This window comes from Falco rusticolus, chromosome 3 (genome assembly GCF_015220075.1).
Source record: "Falco rusticolus isolate bFalRus1 chromosome 3, bFalRus1.pri, whole genome shotgun sequence".
Lineage (NCBI taxonomy): Eukaryota > Metazoa > Chordata > Aves > Falconiformes > Falconidae > Falco > Falco rusticolus.
Window position 1 is genome coordinate 98,062,600 of NC_051189.1, and position 26,854 is coordinate 98,089,453.

General features: G+C 44.9%; 2 protein-coding genes across 10 annotated transcripts in view; both read right to left on the bottom strand.

The window, feature by feature from the left end:
- Positions 1-75: 75 nt before the first annotated feature.
- SIRT5 (sirtuin 5) lies at positions 76-11,320 on the bottom strand. Of its 3 annotated transcripts, none has more exons than XM_037380094.1 (9): positions 11,208-11,320; positions 10,526-10,664; positions 7,936-8,069; positions 6,181-6,406; positions 4,520-4,607; positions 2,724-2,777; positions 1,697-1,820; positions 747-862; positions 76-293 (listed from the first exon to the last, which is right to left on the bottom strand). In XM_037380094.1, exons 2-9 carry the CDS (start codon positions 10,644-10,646, stop codon positions 218-220), a joined length of 939 nt encoding a protein of 312 aa, XP_037235991.1. In that variant the 5' UTR covers positions 10,647-10,664; positions 11,208-11,320; the 3' UTR covers positions 76-217. The 3 variants fall into 3 exon arrangements, with proteins under 3 accessions (XP_037235991.1, XP_037235992.1, XP_037235993.1); XM_037380095.1 differs by lacking the exon at positions 11,208-11,320 and adding an exon at positions 10,947-11,094; XM_037380096.1 differs by lacking the exon at positions 11,208-11,320 and adding an exon at positions 10,851-10,963.
- Positions 11,321-12,688: 1,368 nt separating this feature from the next.
- KIF13A (kinesin family member 13A) overlaps positions 12,689-26,854 on the bottom strand; it is a 119,449-nt gene continuing 105,283 nt past the window's right edge. For 4 of the 7 annotated variants that reach the window (XM_037380087.1, XM_037380086.1, XM_037380085.1 and 1 more), the window contains 5 exons: positions 26,423-26,534; positions 25,314-25,465; positions 24,690-24,794; positions 16,214-17,309; positions 12,689-15,326 (listed from right to left, as the gene is read on the bottom strand). In XM_037380087.1, the coding sequence (XP_037235984.1) occupies positions 15,040-15,326; positions 16,214-17,309; positions 24,690-24,794; positions 25,314-25,465; positions 26,423-26,534 (1,752 nt within the window). In that variant the 3' untranslated portion in view covers positions 12,689-15,039. Of the gene's footprint in view, positions 15,327-16,213; positions 17,310-24,689; positions 24,795-25,313; positions 25,466-26,422; positions 26,535-26,854 lie in introns of those variants that run through there. The other 3 variants (XM_037380092.1, XM_037380088.1, XM_037380091.1) reach the window with 2 other exon arrangements.

A 26,854-nucleotide genomic window follows, 5' to 3' on the forward strand; every position in this document is an offset into this window, starting at 1 on the left:
CCGCCTTCCGGCCACGCCCCCGCGGCCCCGGCCCGCCCCCGCCGCGCGCGCAGACACAGAGGAGGGGCGAGGGGGGGCGGAGCCCTGGGGCGCGGCGGGACCGGCCGCCCGTTTATTGCCCGGTGTGGGGGGACGGGACGGGACACACAGACATGGAACGGGGGAGGGGCGGGGCACACAGGCACGGCCCGGGGGAGCCCCCCGGCCCCCGCGGCGCTCAGGCGATGATCTCGGTCGGGTGGCGCGCCAGCGCCGGCGGCAGCGTGCTCCCGCAGGGGCCCGGGAAGTGAAACCTGCAAGGAAGCAGCCGGCTGAAGGGGCGGGCGGGCAGCCCCCGTCCACCCCCGGCACCGGGCATAGCGTTCCCCCAACCCCCGGCACCGGGCAGCGCCCCCCACCCCCCCCCGCACCGGGCATAGCGTTCCCCCAACCCCCGGCACCGGGCAGCGCCCCCCAAACCCCGCACCGGGCAAAGCGTCACCCCCCACCTCCGCACCGGCACCGGGCAGCGCCCCGCACTCCCCACGCATCCGAGGGTGGGGGTCGGTGTCGGGGCCGCGCTGCCGCTTCCCGGTGGGCCGAGGCACGCCTGCACCCTCGGGGTGGGCCGGTCCCCCGGCAGCCCAGCGCCCGCCCGCACAACCCGCCTCTGAAGCACGGGGGCCGCGCGCCCCAAACAGCGTTTGCTTCAAACTCCCCCCACGCGTTGGGCGTTTTTAACGGAAGACGGAGCCGAACGGCCTCACCTGAACCTGCTGGTGGCGGGCGTAGCTTCCGTGTTGAACTCCGCCACCGGCACTCCCCGGGCGGACACCTGAGGGGCGAACATCGCGGCAGGGTACACCACCGAGGAGGTCCCCACCTGCAGGGCCAGGGGACACAACCACAGGTGGGGCAAGGCCGGCAGTTAACGGGCAAACCCGACCAACCCGCAAGGTGAGGACCCCCCCGGCATGCTGGATGGGCACAACCGCTAAAGCTCGGAGGATCCCTAACAGAAATGAAACCAAACCAGGATCTATATTCAGCGTCGCTGTATATATAGTTACTTAGTATAGCATAAGAACTGGGATTTTTTCCTTTGAGGCAACCCAAAGAAGCCCATTTGTGGATTATAACGGTACGTCAAAAAAAAAATAAATATCCCAGAAACACAAAATGGCAGACTTCGCCATCAGGAAAACAAAACAAGATGTTCCTTCTGTTACTTGACATCATTCTGTGAAGGGTACACAATATTCTGGGCGAGTGCTTTGGTCAGCAATCCGGAACCTACATGGCACGTAAATAACCTCACAAAAAAAGCAGCACATGCTAACAGCTAGCTACCTTCTTAAAGCATTTTTTTTTAACTGAGCAACAAAATAATCATATAATCACTGCTTGAGAAATTCAACAGCTAAACGGTATTAGCCAGCCTCTAATACTCGAGCTGCTAACAGCCGTGCACACCAAACGCAGACTGCAGACGCCAGCTGAGCAAGATGCACCATGCCAAACCCACTGATTTCCAAGCACTACATGTAGATTTTCAAACTTCACAGTCTTCTACTATTTTACACTTGACACTAAGGAGTCCCTCCAGGGCTTTCAGTTCCCTCAGGGAAGCAGAGATGCATCTCCTTTACCCAGGAGGTACAGCTCCAGCATGGCTTCCCTGCCGGTTACAAGGCACGGTAACAAAAGCGTCACTCACTACCAAGCAGAGGTCGCAGATGTCAAGCTCCTTCTCAACCTCTGTGAGGATGTCAGGATCCAGGGTTTCGCCAAACCACACAACGTGGGGACGGAGGAGCCCGTTGCAGCCATCCTCCTCACACCTGTTCAAAGATCACAAAGGGACAGCGTTATGCTGCTGATGCAGACGCTTCAAGCTGCAACACGGCACAGCAGTTTTCATTCTCATCTGGGCTCCTCACCTGCCCTCACCTTTCTCCCTTTTCTTTCGCAGCCCTCCCCCCACCTTCCTCCACCGCGTGCGGGACTGGAGGCAGCTGATGCCGTGCTGCACACGTGTTGGACGTACACACACGCTGCCTGCTCACACCGAATGGGTTGCTGAACAGTTGTTCATCTCAAGATACTTAATCGTGTCTTCCCCTTAACTGAGCTTCTGAAATCCATGAAACATAAACCATAGCGTGTGCTACAGACCTCGGCCTCCATCAACTTTAAAAAAAATGGCCAACAGGTTTTTAAGGAGAAAGTGAACTGCAAGGCAGAAGCATCGCATTAGCCTCTTCTCCTTAGGAACCATAGGAAAACTTTGGTGGCTTCTCGCACCTGCAGCTAGCTACGGCAAAGTTCCAGCCGTTGTAAAAAAAGCACTGTGGCACACTGAGTGCCTGGCAAAGGACTACGCAGTGGTTGTACCCAGACTAACAGAAGGTGGCACCTGCAAAATAACAAAATGTTTACTGTGTAGGACATCATGCAAATCTCCTACTACTCCACTTACTACAAAACCCATGAATTTTGGCATGCTTCAGCTTGATGCTCAAGTACACAAGCATGCAATCCCTTTAGCATCATGGTAAACTTCTAGGACACACTCCTGTTGTCCACCATAACTTTAGACTCTGTTCTCTGGGGCAAAGTCCCATGCTTTTTCTCCTGTAGAATGTCTCTGCGTCCTTCCAAAACTAGGTGAGCAGTAACATAAGCCTCTGAGATGCACAAAGCATGAAGAGGTAACAGCGAAAAACAAAGCAATCCATACGTACTGAGGAAGGTCTTCAACTGGAATCACGGCGTCTTCTGTTTCAGGATCTGGAGCCCTGAAGTTACAAAATGGAAATACATATTCAATTGTACAAAGTACGCTTTATACATTAATAAAAACAGCATTCTCTAAAGCACATTCTCCAATCAAGGAATCTTTGCAACTTCAGCCAACTTCAACACCTACTACAACCCCGAAATACCACATGCAGGGCGGGCAGACATTTGTCCAGAATAACCCCAGAGCTAAGCAGCTGGAACAAGCTGGTCAAAGTCTGTCAAAGGCACAACAAATATTTATGTAGCTATCTGGTGAAATGTAAAGGGAAAAAAACCCTAAAAATCTATGAGCATATGCCTGTCCTGTCCCCTTGCCCCCCTTTTTTTTAATGGCAAAAGAGGATGGCTAGAAAAAGGACTGACTGATTCTTCTGCAACTTTTTAGGTTGCAGAAATCCTGGTAACTGATGCTTCCCTCCTGATTGTGTCACACATCTGTACATTAAAGACCTGTAATCACGAGAATCTTATTGATGACTTGAAGGACAAAAGCTACTAGGTGCTCAAGAGATGCAGAAAAGGACAAGAAATGTATCAGGTGATGACAGTCCAATTATAAGGAATACGCATCTGGTTTAATAAAAAACCTGGAAGGTGAAGGAGATGGGAGTAAACACACATTGTCAAGGAGTACAGTTAGTTGATGTCCAATATAAGAGTTTCAGACCATCTGAAATAGTTCTAATTAAAACATATATAATGATGTGCTAACTTAGAGGTTAGCAGTTACTCATTCACAGGACTGATGCACCAGAAGGCTGCGCTGCCAGCCAGCCAGAGCTGGGCAGGCTGGAGAGCTGGGCAGAGAGGAACCTCATGGAGTTCAACCAAGGCAAGTGTCGGGTCCTGCCCCTGGGCAGGGACAGCCCCACGCACCAGCACGGGCTGGGCTGGCCTGCTGGGGGGCAGCTCTGCGGGGAAGGGCCTGGGAGTGCTGGGGGGCAGCAGTGTGCCCAGGTGGCCAAGGGACTGGTGGGATCCTGCGGGGCATGAGGAGGAGCGTGGAGGGGATCCTGCCCTCTGCTCTGCCCTGGTGAGGCACATCTGGAGTGCTGGGTCCAGTGCTGGGCTCCCCAGTTCAGGAGACAGGGAACTGCTGGGGAGGGTCCAGCAGAGTCTGTGAAGATGATGAGGGGTCTGGAGCACCTCCCTGACGAGGAAAGGCTGAGCGAGCTGGGCCTTTGCAGCCTGGAGAAGACTGACAGGGGATCTTGTCAAGGTCTACAAATATTTTAAGGGCGAGTGCCAAGAGCATGGGGCCGGGCTCTTTTCAGTGGTGCCAGTGACAGGACAAAGGGCAACAGGCACAAACCGCAACATGAGAAGTTCCATCTGAACATGAGGAAAAACTTTCCCTTGAGGGTGCCAGAGCACTGAACAGGCTGCCCAGAGAGGTTGCGGAGGCTCCTTCCCTGGAGACATTCAAAACCTGCCTGGACGTGACTGTGCAACCTGCTCCAGGTGACCCTGCTTGAGCAGGGGGTTGGACAGAATGATCTCCAGAGGTCCCTTCCAATCCCAACCAGTCTGTGATTCTGTGAGTTATGGTATCATGGGCTCTCACTGAAGTCACCAAGCAGTACACTCGCCTTTCAAAACAGTTGTGTAAAATTTAAGCAGTAATACTATTAAAGTAAAACGAGGTGGTTGGCTGAAACTCCTGTATGCTCCTAAAATGGCCCCTTTTCTACAAGAGCAAAGTAGAAAATACAGAGAGTTTACGAGGCAGACGTATTACCCTTTCCCAGCCAACGCAGGGCATATTGGACTCTTGTAATTCGCAGCTATGTTTCCACAGTTGGTGCATCGAGTTTTAAATAAACTACCTGAAACACAAAGAGGAAACACCAGGCAGGGATGAAGCGATTTCTCCGAGGCACGGCTGTACAAGGAAGTTGTTGTGTTCATCCTAGACGGCCTTTATTTGACTTTGAAGATTATACCTTGTGGGTAGCTTACTACAGGAACTTTAACAGCCAAGTGCTGAAAACTGGCAGCATTATGAATGAAATGCTGTTTACACAGCACTTACACATGCTTTTGTTCAGCAACCCAAGGTGAGCAGCATCACAATAACTGCACAGACCAGGCCCAGCTAAGACAGACACAAGCCTTCCAGCTAAAAGGCTGCAGTGAACAACAGCAACAGCCTCTCTAAGCTACGATTTATCGCCTTGTTCTACGTCACAACGTGAATAATACACAGCCTCCTAACAATATTTCAGAGGAAATTCATTATTTAAAGTATCACCGAGGGAGATGTTTTCCATTTATTTCCATTTATTGCTTTTCCCCCTAAATCAGAAATGTATTCTTAAAAAAAAAAAAAATACTCGTTAACACTGTTTTGTTTTACGCAAAACTCCTCAAGCCCAAGACTTTTGTAGCAGTAGTAATGTGCTGTAGAGATGTGCAATATTACCAAGACTTTAAAATAGTTTCTTTTTGTAAAGAAGGAGGACAATCAAAATTAAACTATACCCAAGGCTTTATCCTTGGATCCACAACTGCAAACAACTTCGTGCAGCTCTCCTGGGTCCAGATCACAAAGTAGCGGTACGAAATCCCATTTAAACCTCTTGTGATACTTAAGTTAAAAAGCATTATACTGCTGGATGGGACTGTGTCCTGGGAGACCTCCGCCCTGTGGCAGGGCCTGTGGAGTGGAGAAAGGAGGAGTGGGGGCACCTCAAAGGATGGGGAAGGGCCTCCCCACCCTCGTTCTTTCCACACCTGTATATTTCCTCAGACCAAAAGCCCCACTGACCCCCACCCACTGCACCTGCCTTGTGCTCCTCTGGCATTTGCACAAGAGGGCAGGAGCGAGGAATGCCACTAACAACAGTGAAGACAGAGGGAATGCCAGTGGGTGTAGGAGAGAAAGGCAAGGAAATCTCATTCATTGCCAGCCCCTTCTTCCTCCTGTAGCCAAGGACTGCACAGGTGGGTCTTTAAAGGACAGGACAGGGCACAGGGAAAGCACCGGGGCTCGTCAGACTGGTCTCGCTGGTACACTCTTTACTGGCAGCAATACTGGTCTGGCACGACCACTACCACACAGTGGAAGTCCTCATAGATTATTTTCTCCTCTTCTAAGCAAGATCAGCAAACGTCAATATCCACATGCACTCAAGTGGATCCAAGGCAAAACTAAGCAAGCAGGAAGGGAGAACCAGTTCCTGTGTACTGTCAGAATCCATTAAAAAAGAAAGATGAGAAAGAGAGGCTGTGAAGTACCCAAAACAACTTCTGAAAGACAACAGGGTGATACTGCAAATAACCTGATGTGGGTTTCTATCATTTGAAAGACAGATTTCTTTTCTCCCAGTACTTATCCCGCTCTCTCTTCTCCCCGCCCAGCTTTGCTGGCCTGCAGCAGCCAGGTAAGCTGATTCTTACCATGAATTTCTAAGAGGTGCTTTGTGCCTGCCTTTCTGTGCAGCTCATCAATATTCTGAGTAATGACCACAACGCTCCTTCCTTGCTTGCTCAGTCGCCTTTCGCACTCTGCAATGGCAACATGTGCAGGATTTGGATGTTTACTCAACATCACTTCCCGGCGGTAATGGTAAAATTCCCATACACGAGAAGGGTTTCGTGCAAAAGCCTCCGGAGTAGCCAGCTCCTGGAAAAGACATTAACAATTCATTCCACCAACAAAAGGACAAGACAATCCCCTCCCCAGGCTGAAGCCTGCTGCCATTGACACTGCTACCAGCATAACAAGATCATCAAAAGATGATTAATTATAACCAGATGCAGTTGACAAGAATATAGCTCGATAGTCCTTATGCAGATGACAAATCTAAAGTATCTTATCAAATGAGGAAATAATATCAGTAGTGTGGTACATGGCTTGACATAGTACACTCAGACCTTATTCTGTGCTGCCCTACTGAACTATTTGGAATTTAGTACATCACAAAGATGAGATATTTCAATGCACACGATTTTTAGCATTCAAAACTCTCTTTTCCACACCAGCCATAAAACTCAGCATCATGTGGATATATTTCCTTCACTAGCAATTTCTTTTCTGCCTTAACTTAATCATAACACAAGCCAAATTACAGCCATTGTCAAAACCAAAGTCTAACGCCTTGTCTTTTATGTGCCGGTAAAATCTAAGCTATACTTTTCACAACAACTTTAAATTTTGCCTTATCTTTTTTTAAAACATGGAGTAGCTCAGTCTAATGCTTCAATGCACACTTCTACGGATATAAAACCACCAAATGCAAGCTTTCTGATGCAGAAGAGCCAGGCATTTATACACACCCATGCTCTGTTTGAATTGACAGTCGCCGAAAGAAAAAACGCATCTTTAGATTTGAACCATCTTGAAAAACTCATCCCTCTGACTCCTTTACAACTTCTTCAAATCTTACATGAATGCTGCCATTAAAAACCATAATGAAAGCAAACATGATTGCAGTGTTTGGGACAGCAGTTACTGACAGTATAACAGTTACCTGGAACATCTGCGGCACCATGCAGGGTCAGACTCACAAGGCACCTATACAACTCACACATTTCGGTGCTCACCGCTGCACCACTGCACCCCACAGTGTCTGCTTCCACCTCCTCTCCCACCCCAGGGGCTCCCAGCACTGGCACGATCACACCAGCAAGAGAGAGTTTGTGGGAGAGTTCAAGCCTACGAGGAACCCTGCCCCCAAACAAACAAAAATCCTAAACCATTTTTAAAGAGTATTATAAGAAAGCGAGATTAAAACAACTAGGTGTTTTGGTAGAAGTTTCTTCAGAGTTTGAAACAGGAAAGGCCCCACGAGGTAGGAAAACAGCGAGGGTGTCAAAAGATGAGCAAACAGCTAAGCTGCAAGGCAGCAAGAAAACAAGGAAGATAGAAAGACCCAGAGCTATCTGCAAGAACACTGTTTTTCCCGAACAACCAATAAACCAAATGACAGAGAAGAAGAAGGGGCAGCTGCGCAAAGCAGGCCCCCAGGGCACGAGGGAGAGCTGCAGGCACAGCTGCAGGGAGAGCATGTTCTGTCCCTACCACAGCACTTCCACCTTCAAAGGTACCGTCCTCTGACCCCTCTCGCTCAGCTGCCCGATGGGCAGAGCAGCACAGCGACGCAGAGAGCAGCACAGCGACGCAGCTATGCAGCTGCTGCCACCAGTACCTACCTGGGCTTGCCACTTTCTCCAGAAACCTCCAGCCCCTCTGAAAGTAGGAACTCCACTCTCCGCACTGACGCCGGCTCCTGTGATAATGGCTATATGCTTCGCTTTGGCAAACACTTCTCGAAAATCGGCCATATCTGTGTGTGAGAAGAAAAAAACAAATGACCATTCAAATGCTTATACTTTTATTTAAGAGGCCATACAGACAGTGCTGGCAAAATTATGCATCCAGAAATGGCTTCCATGTACACCTCCCGCGACTTTAACTTCAGAATACTAATTTGTTTCTGTATATTAGAATTTGACAGGCAATTCCTGGAGATCCTCAAAAATGTATGTGAGCAAGCTCAGTAGGCCAGCATATATTAAACCATGACTATACTCAATATTTGAAAGACAGAGCATTATACCAAAACCCCACACTAGATGCTACCCCGATAACAACTGTTGCCAACACCAGCCAGGCACTGTTTGCTTCCTAACTGTAAGGTAAGAACCTGAGAAAAAAAAATTATTTACATTTAGCTACAAAGTATCACCTTCAAAATTAAGGTAATTTGGGAAAAGACATTTCCTTCTGAGGCATCTTGCCCATTTTCTAGGTTTGCAATTGCATTTTCTATTTTTGAATGTATGTTCCCTCCATTTTTCCCTGCGTGGTAAAGTAACTGGGAAAAAGATGGGAAATCTCCTTTGTGGTTTTCTACAAGTCAAAACAAGATTAAAAAGGAACAGGTTAACCACAGAGAGAGACAAATTCTCTTCCAGTTTACCTCAGATACTAATTTTAAAGCAACATATCTTAGAATCACAGAACGGCTGAGGTGGGAAAGGACCTCTGGAGATCATCCAGTCCAAACCCGCTGCCTAAGCAGAGTCAGCCACAGCAGATCATCCAGGAGCATGTCTAGTCAGGTGGGTTTTGAGTTTTTCCCAGGATGGAGACTCCACCACCTCTTTCTGCACAACCCATTCCAGTGTGTGACCATCCTCACAGTAAAGGAAAGAAAAAAAAAAAGAAAAGAAAAAGTGTTTTCTTGTGTTCAGATGGAATCTTGTGTGTTTTCATTTGTGTCCATTGCCTCTTGTCCTGTCACTGGGCACTACTGAGAAGAGTCTGCCTTGTCTTTGTTCCCTCCCACCAGATGTGTTTATGCATTGACAAGATGCCCCCAAGCCTGGTCTCCTCCAGGCTGAAGAGCCCCGGCTCTCCCAGCCTCTCCTCATATGCCAGATGCCCCAAGTCATTAATCACCTCTGTAGCCTTTTGCTGGACTCTCCAGTACGCCTGTGTCTCTCTCATACTGGGGAGCCCAGCACTGGACCCAGCACTCCAGGTGTGTCTCACCAGGACTGAGCAGAGGGGACAATGTCTACCAGGGCCCTCAATGTCTTTTCTGCGGAGCTGCATTCCAGCAGGTTGGCCCCAGCCTGTCCTGGCGCCTGCGGTTATTCCTTGCCAGGGCAGGACCTGGCACCATCATCCATTTGCTGAAATTCAGGAGATTCCTCCCAGCCTACGTCCCCAGCCTCTCAAGGTCCCTCCGGGTGGCAGCATGACCCTCTGGTGTATCAGCCAGTCCTCCCAGCTTTGTATCTAGATACTTGCTGAGGGGGTACACTGTGCCCCATCATCGAGCTGATTAACAAAGATGTTAAACGCTACTGGCCCCATTACTGACTCCTACAATATGACCCTAGTGACTTGCCTCTAGGTGAACTTAGAGCTGCCGATCACAACCCTAACCTTCACAATTTACTATGTGGTTCATTTTGGGGTGGGGTTTTTTGGTTGGGTGGGTGGGTTTTTTTAACCAGAGGCAGGTAAGTTTTGACGAGGAGAGTCAGTCTTTGGAAAAGTCCCAAGACCCACTGGGCAGAGAACACTATGATTCTGATGCCCCATCTGCTGTCATACACCAGACCTCACAAGCTCTTGAATTTGTGAAGAACAGGCCAACAGTCCCCTTGGTCTGGTCTCCCGGCTCTGACAGCAGCTGAACACTGATGCTCAAAGCAGAGAAAACAAGTGCATCTTGGCTACCCAGCTGCCAGGGGTTTCGTTGTTCCACCTGTGCCGTTCTGCCTGCCGATCTTGAGTTAAGGCGCATCCTCAAATTAAAAAACAAAACCAAAACACACCCCACCTCACCCCCCAAACAGAGAGAGAGTATTTACTACCGCTTGAGCGAACAGTCTGCCTGGGGTTACCCAATATCCCGCTACTCAGTTGTTACAAATGCTCGAGGTCCTCCATAATTCTTGTACAAAGAAATAAGGAGCGACTTTTATTACCCATTAGGATTATGAAAAGGAAATGCAATTAACTAGTGCATGTTAATGTGCATCAATTATAAGTGCTAAAACCATGCTACCAGGCAATCGTCCTGACTATGCCAGGGTTTTGGGAACTACATGTAATACAGGCATAGAAGACAAATTTTAGCAGCTGGGGGGGGGGAAATCCACTTTTCACTCTTCTAAACATTTTGAATTAAACTATAGACTTCACCTATGACACGAAACCTTCTAAAATTTCAAATTAGCTTGAAAACCCACCTGGGGTACTAAAGCAAACAAACAGATATCTTACTTGAACTGGGACGAGCCATTTCCCAGCAAAACTTCTGTTTCTTTGAAGAGGCAGCCTTAAATCCAGAATACACTTGGGAAACCAGCCTTCTAGAGGTAAATTGAACGAGACTCATCAGCATCCCTCAAAAGTATTTCACCTGCAAAGAAATAAATTAAATGCCAGAGGCCTGTTCAGGGACCAAGCTCCCTGTAAGGAAACCTCTGTAAAATAAAGATGAAAGTATTATTCCTTGTTTTCTCCCACATCTTGACCTCCCCCACACACACCGCAAAGCACAGCCACCACAAACCCAAGCCCCTCCAACCGGGATGACTGGTTTTACCTGGTTATACAAACCAAAGCCCACCGAGCCCTTAAAATAACATTTGCTAAGGCACAAAACGGTACCGTGACGGATTATTTTCTTAAATAACTGAACCTCCACCATAGCGTCTGACGGAAAAACAACTCGCAGGAAGCCGGCGGGCAGTTTCAGGGGCAGGGTTGGCCCGGGGTGCTGAGCTGAAGCGAGCGGCCACCTCACGGAGGCCTGAGGAGAACCGCGCCGGCGGAGGGAGACGCGCTGAGGGGGGGGAGGGGGGGGCGGCGTCCCCCCGCTCAGCGCGTCTCCCTCCGCCGGCGCGGTTCCCCTCAGGCCTTCCCTACGTCCGCGGGTTCGCGCCCCGCCGGGTGTCCTTACCTCAGCGGCGGCGACCGCGGCTGTAAGACGCGGAGGGCCGAGGCGTGCGGCGCCTCACGTCCCGCCCTGGGTTTCCTGAGGGGGCGGCCCTGGCTGCGCTCCGCCCTCGGTCACTGAGGTACGTGAGGAAGAGGGTGGTGTGGAGGGAGGGGAGGGATGGAGGCAGCGCAGCTCTCCCAGCGGGGAGCTTTCCCTACTTGGAGGTCTCAGGGAATGGCGCTAGGAGAACGTATTAGGTTAAATTATACATAGGTCGGGAAAAGCTGGATGTTTTTTCGAGTACCGCCGGTCTGCGGCCCACCTAGGTTGGGAAAAGCTGGATGTTTTTTCTAGTACCATCAGCCAGAGGCCCATCCTTAGGCATCCACAGTTTACGTGTTCACCCTCAAAAGTCCTGGACGCTGCTTTACTAGCACGTCTCTGACAGCTTACACTTTCCACGGTTTTTTTATGAGGAAAGCTGTTGTTAAGATTGTTTTCCAGCAGAAACATGCCAGCAACCACTTTACTCCAGCCTTTTCCCCTCCACCCTTCCCCAACAACTCACCAGTCCTTTTCACTCAGCCTGAGATTTGACGTTTTCTCCTTCCAGTTCCATCAATTGCCAGCTACACAGATGAAGAGGTCCCCAATGGACGTACCCATGCTGGGGGAGGTCAGTCCCACCACACTGAGCTCCCAGTTCCAACCTGGCCACCCTGGGGAGCCAGTGACTCCGGGGCTGGGGGACAGAACACCCACGGGGGCTCCCAGCCAGCTCCCCTGGCACCTCACTGCTTCATGGCATTTATCACTTAGACCATAACAGCAGGGAAAACCCTGCTGCTGCAAGCACAAAGCAAGCCTTTTGTGGGGGAACATCCAGCAGGACTGATTAAACGCTCTGCTTCTGCTTGTTGGACTGTACCAGCTCTGGCTGAATCTCCATAAAGGCATATATGCTTGAAAAAAACCCCACATAATAAATTCAGAAAACAAGATGGATGGCCAGTATCATCTTACTTAACACTGTAACAATCCTGATAGTGAAAATCAGGTAATTCTGTCTGGGCTGCAGGGAGATGACAGGATTGTTTTGGCAGGTCAGACAATCAAGAGATTGGCTCTGCCCTGCGTTACTCAGTGTTATGACTGGGGTTGATTTGTTGGTTTTTTAATTCAAGGTCTTAGTATGGATTGTACATCCTGCTTATTAGACAGTGTATTTTAGACTCTGGTTAAGATTAATATTAAACAAACTCCCAAACAATTAAAAGCAATGTGCAGTTGGACTATAACCATGGGGTTTTTCCACCGATTAACAAAGTTCAAGATGGCAAATGACTAGTCTGACATTGCTAGCAAACAGAAAGTGCTTCTGTTTATGTGCCAGAATTTTGAGGAGCACAAAAAGTAAAATGATTGCATTTTCACATTACCTCATTAGATATGCTCCTTCCAACTTCAAATAAATTCAGGGCAGGGCATGTTAACAGGCAAGGTTTGCTAAAGTACATCTCCTTTAATAGTAACAGAAGTCATGATAGCACAGCTTATGCAAAGCAGGTACAGCACAAAACTAGGTTGGCTTGTTTTGGTTTCTTTGGTGTGTACTGATTGTACACCCCAAGAAGCACAACTATCCCAGTGTTTCTGAAGCAGTCAATCAATCATGCATTCTGTATTCTCAAAGGTCTAAAACCATGAAAAGCCTAGCTCAACTGATGCTAACCTGGTCTAAATACCGATTCTTTGCCATCAGAAAATGGCCACATTTTCTTTCCAAATTGTTTGTCATGGCCTTGGACAAATATGTTTATGCAAATATGTGAGCATGAGTTTTCTTAAAAGCTGTATAAAAAATATGAAAGTGACATCTAAGATTAACTTCAAGACAGTGGTGCTGGGTGCACAGCTGGCTGTGTTCCATGATCATCTCTGCCTGATAAAAAACTTCTACATAAAATGTTTTCTTCTATTACAGCAATTTCCTCCAGCAGCAGTACCATTAATGCATTGGGTGCATTATGAAGATCCAGAAGCATGAAACATTCTGCAAAGACATTCATTCCACCAAAATCAATTAACACATACAAATCCTGCCTCAGAAGAGCCAAAACCTACGTCAAGGGCAAGTACATTGACCTCATGCCCCTTCCTTTCACTACTCCCACAGCACGTTACCCTTCCAGCTGCCGTGTTGTACGCGGCTGAGGCATTTACATATTTAGCAATGGGTATGCCTTGTCCGTCTTCCAGGAACTTGTCCTGTCTCCCCTTGACCCACATAATGTCATTCCCTGGCAGGAGTTCCCCCTCCAAGCTCCGCTCCCTCTCCTAGGCGGGACAGGGAAAGCAGCTGTGAGGAACACGTATCCACAGGGGCTGCTGTTCTCCTCTTACGCTTCCTGAATCAGTCAGTGTTAAAACAGGTTAAGTACCATCCAGTCTTCCACTTGAGTCGTATTGTCCTTCAGCGTTTTTACAAAGTACTTTGCATCTGAGCACCGTCACCTAGACACAGCTTACTATTTGACCGTGAAACCTGATTGTACCAAATACAAGCAAAACGTCGTTTTGTTTTTAAATCCCAAGTAAACAGTCTGTATTCTAACACACAATAGGTCTGTACCAATTAAATACAGTATGGCAGTATATAAATTACAGTTCTTTACAGTAAATAGTAAAATACAAGAGTCCACTTACTGTACACAACAATCAAAGAAAGAACAGCAGCTTTTCAGTAAGGTCCCAGGTATCTCAATCATTCACTTGCTAAGAAACAAAGAAGAACAGATACAGCAGGCCATTCACTTCACTCATTTTTACCATGTTACTTTACAAAATATCCAGAACGCTTGTACAGGCATCTACAGTATCTACATGTGGAACAACCTTCTTAGGAATTCATGAGCACCAGACACAAATCCCTCCATCATTCCCATTATTAAAATAAAACTTTACAGATTAAAATTACTTTAGCAGGTTCTATTTCATCTCAATAATAACCAGCAAGTAACAAGTGCAAAGTCTGCAATCATGATCCATTTACTGCTTCTTTGTTTCCCCATTCCCCACCTCCCCCCCCCCCCCCCAAAAAAAAAAAAAACAAACCACAAAACCCCAAACCCCAAAATGTTGTCCTCTCACACCCTTGCAGTAATACTGTTTTCTGCAGTCAAGCTGCCCGGCTGGCTTATGTTAACACGTGAAATGCCAGACATACAGCTTCAGGCATTGTTAGTCATTTCCATCCAATGCCAAGTCAGCACAGTGGCAGGCCTCTAGGAAGACAAGAAATACGAAGCAGTTGGATATTTCAGTGTGCTTAAACACGGAACATAAGGCTGCATGGTGCCCAGTGACTAAAAGAAATGTGGCACCAAGTTATCAGTTAAAACATTTACAATAGAAAGATATAAACAGCAAATGTGTCAGTCTAAAACAAGTTCTTTGGTAATTAAGAACAGCAAACCATAGTTGTTGTTTCTCTCCCCCCCCCCCCCCCAAATATGGATTTACATCCTGGTTTTTCCACAATAAAATATTTTTTGTTGTTTAAAATATATCTCCCAAGTTGTTGCGTAACAAATAGTCCAGTACCTCAGTTATCTACAGATCAGCTTTAACTGTATTTTAGTGTGCAGCCACATCTGCCCACTGGCAGACAAACTATAGATACACATTCATATATATATAATATATATATTATTTATAAAAAAATTAGAGAATGAAGTCAAGGACTCTAGAGAATACACATTCCATATGGACAGATTAAAATGTACAATAGCTTCAAAAATCCATAAAGTTTTCTACACAGGGATGCGTGTAGTAAGTGCAAAAATACTGCAGTTTAGTTAATCCAAGATTTCCTGTTCTCCTGTTTCCTGGAAAAAGCAGAAGCTGCTGCATCTCCTGAATGGCAGAGGACTTCTCCTCCTGTTTTAGGAGCGGATGATGAGCCTTGAAGCACAGAACTTCTCCGTTTCTCCGAAGTGGAAGATGCCTGAGACCGTGAAGTGCTACTCCACTTCCTTGCAGGAGCTGGTGCTTTGCTGAGGCGCCCAGGACGAACAAAGACGCCGTGTCGTGGTTTGCAGTGGAAGTACTCTCTGCCTCTTACAACTCCATCATGCTTCCCTTCAATGAAAATAAACACACAGAATTAATTGTTGGTACTTTCATTAGCACATACAATTGTAGTGTTGCAGTGTGAATACCTTTGTTTATCTCTCAAATAATCAAGATTGTCAGTGCTGAGTGACAGAGCCAGGTGCACACACCAGGTGCTAGGGAGAGCAAAACCTCGAAAGGAGGGCTCCAATTGTGACCAAAAAGATGACTTCCTGAACTATTGTTTTGTCAACTAGCAGTTTAAAAAGTCAAACATTTGTTCATTTCACAAAATAAACTATCCTCAGAACCAATTGCTTACAAAGCCTAAACCTCAGCTCCCAGCAGATCTCTAGTACCAGTGTTACTATCTATGAAACTACTAAAAACATTTTTTAGAAGATTGGAAGCATCTCTGGAGGAGCTGATTTTTTCTGACCCCTCCAAATTGAAGTTACAGAAAACCTGTGTTTTGTAATTAAGCTTTCCCCAGTGGAAAAAAAAAAATCAAAACTAAAACCTCTGAAAGCTACAGACACCAAACCAATTTGACAAGCGATGCCCACTATTAGTACTGCCCACGAACATGCACACTGATTTAAAAAAAAAAGAAATCTGCCAATTTTGGGCTTTGCTTGTTTTTCTGATCTATGAAAACAGATGGGTACAAAAAGAACTACCACAACATGCCAAAGTATTACTCTGCATACAGCCAGAAGAACAGGGCTTTAAGACAGTTAAAAATTAATCAAAGCATCCCTATAAACAGGAAGCCTAGAACTGGGCGTAGCAGGTACCAAGCTGCCGTGAAATTTGAGGCACTTTCCAGGACTGAACAGCATTATGATTGTAGTGCAACTTTAAAAATAGATCACACTAGCTGCATAGATAACCCAGAGTATATTTAGTCTTACCCAGCTGAACATTGAGTTCCACTCCAACCCAGATGCCAGCTGAAAAATCCACCGTTCCAACGTATCTCACCGTGCCCATCTTATTACTTCCAACACAGACTTGTTCACCCACGGCCATCCAGCTAGGCAAGACGTGGGCTTGATCTGCAGAAGCACCTTCTTCACAATCGGAACCATCCAAGTGGTCCTTCCCAATGAAATCGTCTATGGAAGTATCAGGATAAGCCTCGTGGCCTTTTACCAGTGCAGAACAAAAAGGGCTTTCCACAGCACCTGCAAGCCGGTCACCGACTGCTGCGGCAGAGCTCAGCTGGCCCACGTGTGCGCTCTGCTCCTTGTCAGTGCCTTGGGGTAACTCCAAGGCGCTCACTCCGTTAGAGGAGACGAGGGAACACGACTGCGGAGCTGTCGAATGGTCAAAGTCTTTTCCATCTTCAACGCCCATGAACTCTGTAAAGGAGTGATCCTCCAGAATGTCCGTTGTGTGCTCAACTGTTGCTTCACGTGCTGAAAACTCAATTATACGACAGGTATTTTTGCTGTCTGAGGAACTTAAAGCTGAAAACGATCCAGCGGTGGGTAACTGCTGAGAGTCTCTGTCAGTGGCATCGAGGGACAGTGGTACTTGTTCCGTTAAGGCACTGTTTTCTTTCAGTGGTAACACAGATAACTTTTCTCTCGCTAACTCCTTTTCTGACTCTCGACATTCCTTGTTCGAAGAAGATCTTAAATCATGTGCAAGAGATGATCCTGAGGGATCATTAGAGTCCAGCTCCTTCGTGTGACTGGCTAGCTGGTCTGTGCTATCACTACAGGGAACAAGCATGTCAGACAGAGTAGCATTAGAGGCACTGTGGGAAAAGTAGCCACTAGTAATACTGCTAGTGGTGGGGCTGCGGGATACCTCTTTCTCAAGAACACGTGAACTCATGAAGTCTGATTTAGAAGAAAACCACTCCCTGTTCTCCAGGCTAGCATTGTAAACACTGAAGTCAGCAAACTCCTCCGGTATGTAAGGCCGGAAATTTTGAAAACTTTGTGGACTTATCAGCTTCTTATTAATGGCCTCCAACTCACTGTCTTCCTCCTCTGAGTCCTGCAAAAGAAGGGAGAGTGGCATGGGATTAGGAACCTATGACAGTAAAGTTTTAAAAATAAACTAACCTTCCTTGATTTTTTCCCTTTCTGAATGTGAAGAATTATATACCTTTAATATTCTTCAACTGAATGGAAGACACTTATAAAAAGAGCTGCTGGGAACATATCCTGCCTACACTGAGCTATTCAATTTTTAGAAAATAAAGATAAATTCTAAGTATTTCAGTAAAATATAAAGCAATAGAGTTTGGTATAAGGAAAGCTCACAACATGAAGAAGTTGTATGTTGGCATATTTTCATCATACTCAAGATTTTTAAAGCCATGTACTATAAACTCCCCCCCTCAACCCCACCCTGGTTTAGACTAATTAAACCAATTAAAGGTATTCTATAGAGCTAATTGACCACCTAACAAGATAAACATATGAATGGAAGCAGCCTTACAGGGTGTCCACTGCAATCCCAATTATTGAAAACTATCCTGCACAACAGGATTTTCTGTTAATCTGATACCAGCGAAGCTAAATATTTCTGCTTACCCCTGACTATCACACCTGAACATGTTCAGGATGTTTGAAAATAAAGGCAAAAGGATCATGTACTACAGTGAATTTTCAAGGAAGCATTTGTATGCAGGGAAATAAGCATCATTAATCAACCTGGCGGAATTTGGAGGTACATCCCTGAATTTCCCTTTGCTAACGAGCGTGATGCACTGTGACCAGCCCACAAACGTGGCTTTCGGAGTCCACCTGAGGACTTCAGTCTGTCAAGACGCAGCCGAGAAAAACCCCAGCAACATGGTTAGGCTGCTCCCCCCAGCACAGAAAATACTGCAGGCAGGACTCCACATGCATGCTTTTTGAAGTACTTGATTTTTCATATAAATATATGCATGTATTTATATATATGCATATATAAACATACGTATATAGATACACAAACCTGTATTAAAAACACATACATATTAAAAATGGTTAGTTCACAGCAAATTCCTATGGGAAAGAATAGTATTTTCAGAAAAATGGAAACTGCTGCAGTACTTAAGTTTAGAGGAACTCGGGCACCTATTATTTCTCAATTCCTTTATCTGCATCATGTATTTCAGCTACTGATCAAGGCAGATCCTGTGTGATATCTGAAATAGTTCAATGCTTTCAGACACCTGCCATGAATCACCAATGGTAAAGGAAAAGCACAACACCTAAGCAGGTGACCAACGAATGAGAATACACCAAGTTTAAGATAAACAACCTCTTGAAAATGTTTCCTATACGTCATAATAGCCAAGACTGCTCAAATAACTTCGTACAACAAAGCTTCAAATACACAGACAGCAAACAGGTTTGTTCAGTTTGCACGTGTCAGAATAATCACAGAATTGTTGAGGTTGGAAGGCACCTCTGGAGATCATTTAGTCCACCCCCCTTGCTCAAGCAGGGTCAGCCAGAGCACATTGTCCAGGACTGTGTCCAGTCAGGTGAGTTTTGAGATCTCCAAGGATGGAGGTTCTATAACCTCTCTGCACAACCCATTCCAGCATTTGACCATCCTCACAGTAAAAAAACATATGTTGTGTTCAGATGGAATCTCATGTGTTTTAATTTGTGTCCATCGCCCCATGTTTTAATTTGTGTCCATCACCCCACATCCTGCCGCTGGGCACTACTGAGAAGAGTCTGCCTTGTGTTCTGTTGGGTGGTTTTATGCACTGATAAGATGTCCCCCCGAGCTTGGTCTCCTCCAGGCTGAACAGTCCCAGCTCTCCTCATACATCAGATGCTTCAAGCTATTAATCATCTTTGTGGCCCTGCACTGGACTCACTTCAGTAATTCCTATCTTTCTTGTACCAAGGAGCCCAGAAATGGACACAATACTCCAGACACAGCCTCACTAGTGCCGAGTAGAGAGCAAGGATCACCTCCTTCAACCTGCTGGCGATGTCCAGTATACTGTTGGCCTTCTCTGCTGCAAGGGTGCACTGCTGGCTCACGGCCAGCTTGCTGCCCATGAGGACCCCAAGACACTTCTAGGCACAGCTGCTCTCCAGCTGGACAGCCCCCAACGTGTACTGGTACCTGGCGTTATTTCTCCCCAGACGCAAGACACTGCATTTCCCCTTGTTGAACTTCATGAGCTTCCTCTCTGCCCAGTTCTCCAGCTTGTTGAGGTCCCTCTGAATAGTAGCACAACCTTCTGGTTTCATCTGTAAACTTGCTGGGGGGAGGCTCTGTCCAATCACCCAGGTCACTAATGAAGGTGCTGGAACAGTACTGGCCCTGGTACCGAGCCCTGGTGTAGACCGTTGTGTCACCAGCCTCCAACAGGACTTTGCACCTCAGAACACAGCCTCTGGGCCCAGGTGTTCAGCCAGCTGTTAATCCACTCTCCACCTGTCTAACCTGTACTTTGTCGGCCCATCCATGATGTTGTTATAGGAGACAGTGTCAAACGCTTTACTAAAGTGAAGGTAAACAACATCCTCTGCTCCCTCCTCATCCACCAAGCTAGTCACCTTACTGTGGAGGGCCACTGAGGTTGGTCAGGTGTGACTCCCCTTTTGTAAATCCATGCTGACTAGTCCCAACCACCTTCTTGTCCTTCATGGGTTTGGAAATGCTTTCTGGAAAGGTACTCTCCATCACCTTCCCAGAGACAGAAGTGAGGCTGTCCAGTCTGTAGTTAGCTGGATCTTTCTTCTTTGTCCTTCTTGAAGACAGGAGAGATACATTTGCTCTCTTCCAGTCTTCAGGTACCTCTCCCTATTGCTATGACATTCAAAGACAATTGAGAGTGGCCTAATAACAGTATCAGCAGCCAGCTCCCTCAGCACTGTGGGTATGATTAGTTAAACAAACATGCAGTTTGCTTAACTGCTCCCCACCCTGGAGGTACTCTACCAGGGCAAGTCATCTTTGTTCCACACTTTCTCTTGGGTCTCAGGGGCATGGGATCCCTGAAGGCTAGTTTTACATATAAAGGTTAAAAGTAAAGACGGCACTGGGTATGTTGGCCTTCTCCAAGTCATTTATGACCAGTTCCCCTGCCCTATTCAGCAGTGCAATTAACTAAAACATCCTCATAGGTATATATTAGAAAATCCATGCTTATGTAACAAGCTCTTTCTCCCAGCCTGGAGGTGGTGGTGGTTTTTTTTCCTAGTTTTTATTTGTTTGAATTGTAAAAAGAACTGTAAAAATGTTGTAAATGACTCCACTCTCCTTTCATCCTCCATTTTTTGAAGTGATCACTACTTGCTATGACCCTTATCTATAATAAGGTCTCATTTTCATTCCTACCACGTTCAAGCTCATAGCAGACATAATTCAGTCATATTACCCATGCAGAACGGCCTCTTAAGCTGAATCAAGATTTCCAGTACTATTAAAATTCACGTTGGCAGAGCAATCAGTATCTGAAGAAGATGCTTCTACTTGGGTAAGTATATCTGACAAATCCAACCAGATTTCAATTATTAATATTTGTTCAAGTAAAGGCTTGGCATCCTTTGCTTACTAGTTTTTACAGCTCTACTTCAGAGTTATTTCTCAAACAAAATTTGGATGAAGGCTTTATTTTGCAATTATATATTTCTCTGAAAAGGAGTATTATGAAAAGTCACGTAAGACTATTGAGAATGATTTATATTATTGAAGATCTTGTTCTTTACCTCTGAAATCTACAGGTAGTCCCTTTAAAATTGAAGGACAACATTAATAGCCACTTTACTGAGACTATGAATACCCTTCTCCAAGCACTGAAGCATTATACAAAATGTCTTTTTTGCATATTAGAGTATACCTGTTGCTTGTCTGTGAGGGACCTTTTCTTAATCATTCTGCTTACTCCTTCCCTTTCACCATTATTGCTCATGCAAAAGTAAGTTTTGCCCTATGCAGAAACTTGTAGTCTGCTGCTTCTAAAATATTACAAACTCTGGTGTTTATCAAATACAGTGGGTTTAAGATACTACATGAACTCCAAATCGATAAGCATTTAATGATTTCTACTTGATACTACCTAAACATCCACTTGAAACCACACCCAGAGTTCTTTGTTTCCCCTCTGCAAGATTCCTCATTCAACTGAAAGAAAAAAAATTTCTTAGTACACACAGGGCCCCTTTTCAGGTTCAGGCTGGGTAAGAGTCACTGTAACTGAGAAATGGCTCTGCAGACACACAGACATTGGTGACTTGATAAGGAAAAGTCAAACAACTAACCACATTGTCAGCTGTGTGTCATTTCAGGTTTATCTATCATCATAACCACAAAAGGTAAGGTACAAAGAACCAGTCTTATTACTAGAACATGGGTTGTAAAGAATGCTGTAACTAGGTGATGAGACATCACCTTGTGACAGACAAAAGATGCCCCATGTGGGGACAAGAAATATTTCCTTTCAAAGCCTCTCTTGAGCCTCCTGACTAGGAAATTCCAGAAACAAAGCAATTTCAGGGTTCTTCAAATTCCTGCGGATGTAAGATGTGGGGGGGGGGAAAGAAGGAAGTCACCTTGTACTGCTCAGGCTATTGGTAAGAAATGAAGATAAAATCCTTGAAAAATTGTTAAAGAAACTGCAGCCACTTCCCTGGGAAGTAACATAAAGACTATAATGAAAAATAGATTTAAGAAGGGGTAACAGAAAGAATGTGCCAGCAACAACTAAGGAGACAAGACCATATATCAAGATTTAGCGATTTCAGAAGCAAAGTAAGCAAGAACGCAGAGCAGCTTCTCTATACTTGCTTTGAAATAAAGATAATGCATAGTTAAAGTATCTCAGTTTTCAAACTCCTAGATTATACCTCCCAAATAACCTCAGAGATGTTAGTCCCCATTTTACTAATTTAAAAATCAGTAGTATTTATTTAATAGTCGTTGTACCACCAGTGCTTCAATTTTCATTGAAGCAGTTTTCATAGGAGGATTTGCTCTTAAGCCAAACCCCCCTTAGATGTGTTAATTACAGGCAGTATTCAAATACTTTCAATATGAAAACATTTCATCTGACCTTAACATAATTCCACTGTACTTGCATATTACACCAAACATGCCCTTACGTCATGCTGTTCAGCAATAGTTGCGGTATTAAATGCATGTGGAAGTACTGTCTGAAATTTTAGGTTGAATGCTCTGTTTCAGGGCAACTGAATAAAGGTATTTTTTGTTAACTGCTCCCCCCCCTTTGACAGATGTGTTTTGAATATTCAAGAAGAGTAAAGAACAGATCCCAGAGAAAAATGAGAAAAAGACCAAACATCATTCTTACGCCTACTTTGATGCAGAACATCAGTCTAGTTGATCTTGCTAGCTTCCTGCATGTTTAGTCACTTTTAATTCTACAGCATTTTTTATATGTTGTAAGATGCAAGTAAGCATCACACCAGAAGCAACACCAATCATCCAGTGATTAATTAGGAGTATGAGGCTCTGTACCTTGGTGTGATCATTTACAATATTAATTAATACTGTGTAAACTTCACTTTCCATCAGATAAAGAGGAACAGTCAGCTAAGTTTCACGTGGAGCAGTGACGCTGCCCTAGTGTAATCTCTGAATTCATTCTGAGAGCACTATTCACCCAAATATGTGAAATATATACTCTGTCCTAGTTAAAACATAGACTTGCTCCAGCTCTGAAAAATGAGAGGCAGCCTAGGAAGCCTACATCTTACAAAGGCTTCCTTCCTAAAGGGATAAAAAAAAGCCAGAAGCCATTCTTTGATAAACTCAATGCCATAAGCTAGCAAGGCTATGTAAAATAGCTGTCACAACGTCCTCCCCACTAGCGGCTGCTAGTTCTTGCCTGCCACCCCAGTATCTTACTCAAGTGTCCATAAGGTGATCAGACAGTGCAGTAAATCCAAATGAAATACAGCTCCATGGTAGTCTAGCCATCAGCTGGATGGATCAGTTCCCTTGATGTGACTTACTATGCAACTGACCAAAACGCTATGTTGATGCAAGGGAGACGTCAGTGCAAAAGTGTAGAAGCAAGCAGCTGAGAACTGAAAGAACAAGCTCTTTTCAGGGCCCTGTTGGCTACAGCAGCTTTACGGTATTCAACAAATTAGTTCCATTCTAATTGGAAAAGCCTCATGCAGGATGTTGCCCTTTTCCAGCTCAGAAAGCTTCTGCTTATCTGTGGAAAGCAGCACAGGCAAATGCCTCAGTTAATTCAGGGCATGCGAGGGGTGGAACCCTGATTTACTCAAGGGATTAAAACTGCCCTCAAGTTGCTACAGAAAATTCTGTAACGATTTAGTTTCCAAGGGATGTTTTTCAACATGCTAGAAGATTCTGTCTTCCAAATACCTTCATACTATTTGTATCGGTAACTCAGTGTGAGTCACCATGTCAGCTACCTTATGGAAAATTAACATGACTGAAAATAAAACAGCTGCTTCTCAAAACCAGCAGCCAAGCTTCAAATATATACAATAGAACACTCAGGATACTTTGGTATAACAACCTACAAAACAGCATTAAAAATCCAGACCAGATTTTTTAATGGCTCAGCTATATGGTAGGAATGAAAATAACCGTCGAATAGGAAGAATCCATCACTAGTACTTTGTGGTGAGAGGCCTATAATACTTATGGGAAATAATTTGAAGTTTCTGAATTTTAAATCTAAAGCTCTGATTAAAGCAAGTATTTACAGCCATGTTCCACAGCCCAAAACCAGAGTCCATCATACAGCAGAAACGATGATACAACTTTTGTTGAAGCAGCAGTGAGAAAAGGATTTTTGGCAGGTGAAGATTAAAATAAAAGCCCTCCACCTCAATTCACCACTTGAATTATGACGAAGACAGGCTGCAGATTAATTAAGAGCACCAATCTTTAGTCATATTACTTCCACATCAGGCAATGAGAAGCTTTTTATAGTGTGCCCAGCACCTAAATGCATGGTTACTTACACCAAATGGGATCATTCCATTTACTCTGGGGTATAGTCACAAAATCTGGGTAACATACAAGGTATATTAGAGTGACAACAACATGGTTCATTAAACCACCCTTTACCTGAACATTTCTGCCCTGTAAAAACTAAAGCCTCCCCTCTCCCGCCCACCCCACAAGACAAATCATATATGAATATTAAAAAAAAAAACGAACAACCCAAAACAAAACAAAAAAACCCAAAACGTAAAAACCCAGCTGTTAGTTCCACTGACAGATCGCATTTGCAAGCCAGGCAAGCAACTGTTCATTATAACAATTACTTACAATCAATTATATCCACATGCTACCACACCCACCTACACACCATGACACACCTGCTGCGGCAGCATAAGCACTTTAAGCCCACCACCAAACGGTCCTGAGCCCACCACCAGGCCTCGTAACAGAAACCGGTACAAAACTTACAATCTTTTCCTCACGTACGCTATTACTTTCTACGGGCATGCTGCTGGCATTGCTTCCTGCAGGCACAACGCAGCCAGCGCAATGCACCCGAGACGAAGGCATGCTCTGAAAAGGTTAAGACACACAACGTATCACACAAGCCACGACTCTGACCACAGCGCTAAACGTGTGCAGGTTAGAAAGGCGTTAAGACATGACGAAACACCCGTGCTGGCCATACAGACATTAAAATTCAAGTTAATAGGTAGAGAAACTGATATAGCAGAGTTTAATGTTGAGGAATAAAAGTCAGAATTAACACCATGCTAGAACACTGTTTCACAGAATTACGTTTTACAGTATCTTGTTGGAGAAAAAAAATGCAGGTTACTGTTATTTTAAAATAGAAGTACCTTGCAAAGGAGAATACTTACCAAGAAGTGAAAAAAACCCCTACAAGACCCTTGTGTTTCAGGTAAAAACCAAAACTCCAAAACCCCACCACATATAAAGAACAGCCTAATTAATTTTACCAGAGAATTACAAAACTCTCTTGCAACAGATGCACGCTGCAATTTGTCAAGTACACAAAATCACTTGATCTCCTTCAAAAAACACAAACAACAGGTGGTTTTCAAAGATTACCTCTTGACTAAGCAGAGGTCGGCTTTCAAGCGGGGTCTTCCTTTTATGTTCCTCTTTCACTGGCATTAAGGGCTTGAAAAACTTTGGTGGCTGAGGAGAAAATGCTTTAAAAGGGCTGGCCATTAAAGCATGGGAATTCTCTGCTACAACACCTAGGTAAAAAGGCAAAAATACTGTAATTCAGCTCTTCATATCTTGACTGCAAGAGCATAATTCCAAAAAACTGAAGGTTAAGCCATGCGTTTGGCAAGTTGCTGGCTACAGAAAAATGTCAGTATTTTGGTATTTAACCACCAGCCCAAGCACAAGATAACACAGAGCTCAACAAGAGGAGATTACGCCCTTCTGAGAAGTCCGGAAACAGAAGGAAAGCAAAGAATAACAGTTTCTGCCCCTCTGTTCTGAGGCTCCAATATTTCTCTTTTATATTTCAGTCATAAAAACAGTGGGAAGTGTCCTTGAAAGTGGAACTGACAGCTCTTTGTTTCCTGTGCCTCACCTGGGTTCACAACACTGCAATTCTGCCCTGGTACCAAGCCACTAATCCTGCACAGCCAGGATGATCAAAAAGGAAGTTACAGGCAAGGAAGCAATGAATAAATTCTCAGTCCCACTTTATTGCAGCAGTATCTCTACCTGTATTGCCTGATCAAGAAGAATGTGTTATCATTTGACTTGACAAAAAGAAGGCACCTGCGACACACTGACATGGCAGAGCAAATATCCAAATCAATAATGAACCTGCAAAAGGACCCTTCCCCACTTTAACAAAAGCACCTTATTTTTCAAATTCATAAAAATAACAGCAGTTCCTTTTTGTCTCTTTTTTTTTAATTTATTTTTTCCCCTCCTACTGTTGTGATTCATGTTTAGCTTGTTCTTCCGCTCTCCTCTTGGCTTTTTGGACACCCTCAACTTCCCATCCTTTCCTGGATGTCTTCATGCATTTCTCCCTTTCTCCCCTACTTCCACATTATGTTCAGCTGCGAAAGCAAGCAGCTAGATAATGCATTTAGTAGGAAAAGAGCACTGATAATTTAATTCTCTGTTTAATGCAGTAATTAAAAAAACACAAAAACTATCATTACATATATACTTTAAAGACTCACCGCTGCCATCTTTGCTCTTGCGAGGTGACTCCCTGGGTAAAGTACCATAACATGATACATCCTGATAACTGGAACAACAGTCAGATATATCTAGGTGACTTTCAGACCAACCCTAAGAAAAAAAATACATAAATACGCATGCTGATACAGAGAAACCTGGAAAAATTAATAGGTAAACTCAAAAGCAGGTTTTTTTCTTTTAAAAAAAACAAAAGAAACCTGAAGGAATGTCAACTTACTGACTTAAGAGAGTTTTCCTGTCTCACATAAATGGATTCTTTATAAGCTAATTAGCTTTTCAGTGAGGTATATTGTTTCACTGTAACTTCCCCCCTCTTAAATCAGTTTTTACAATTCTAATATGAAGAGCAGAGAACAAGGTTTAATTAAAGATAATAGGTAATTAGTGCAGCACTCTGAAGTTACATTATG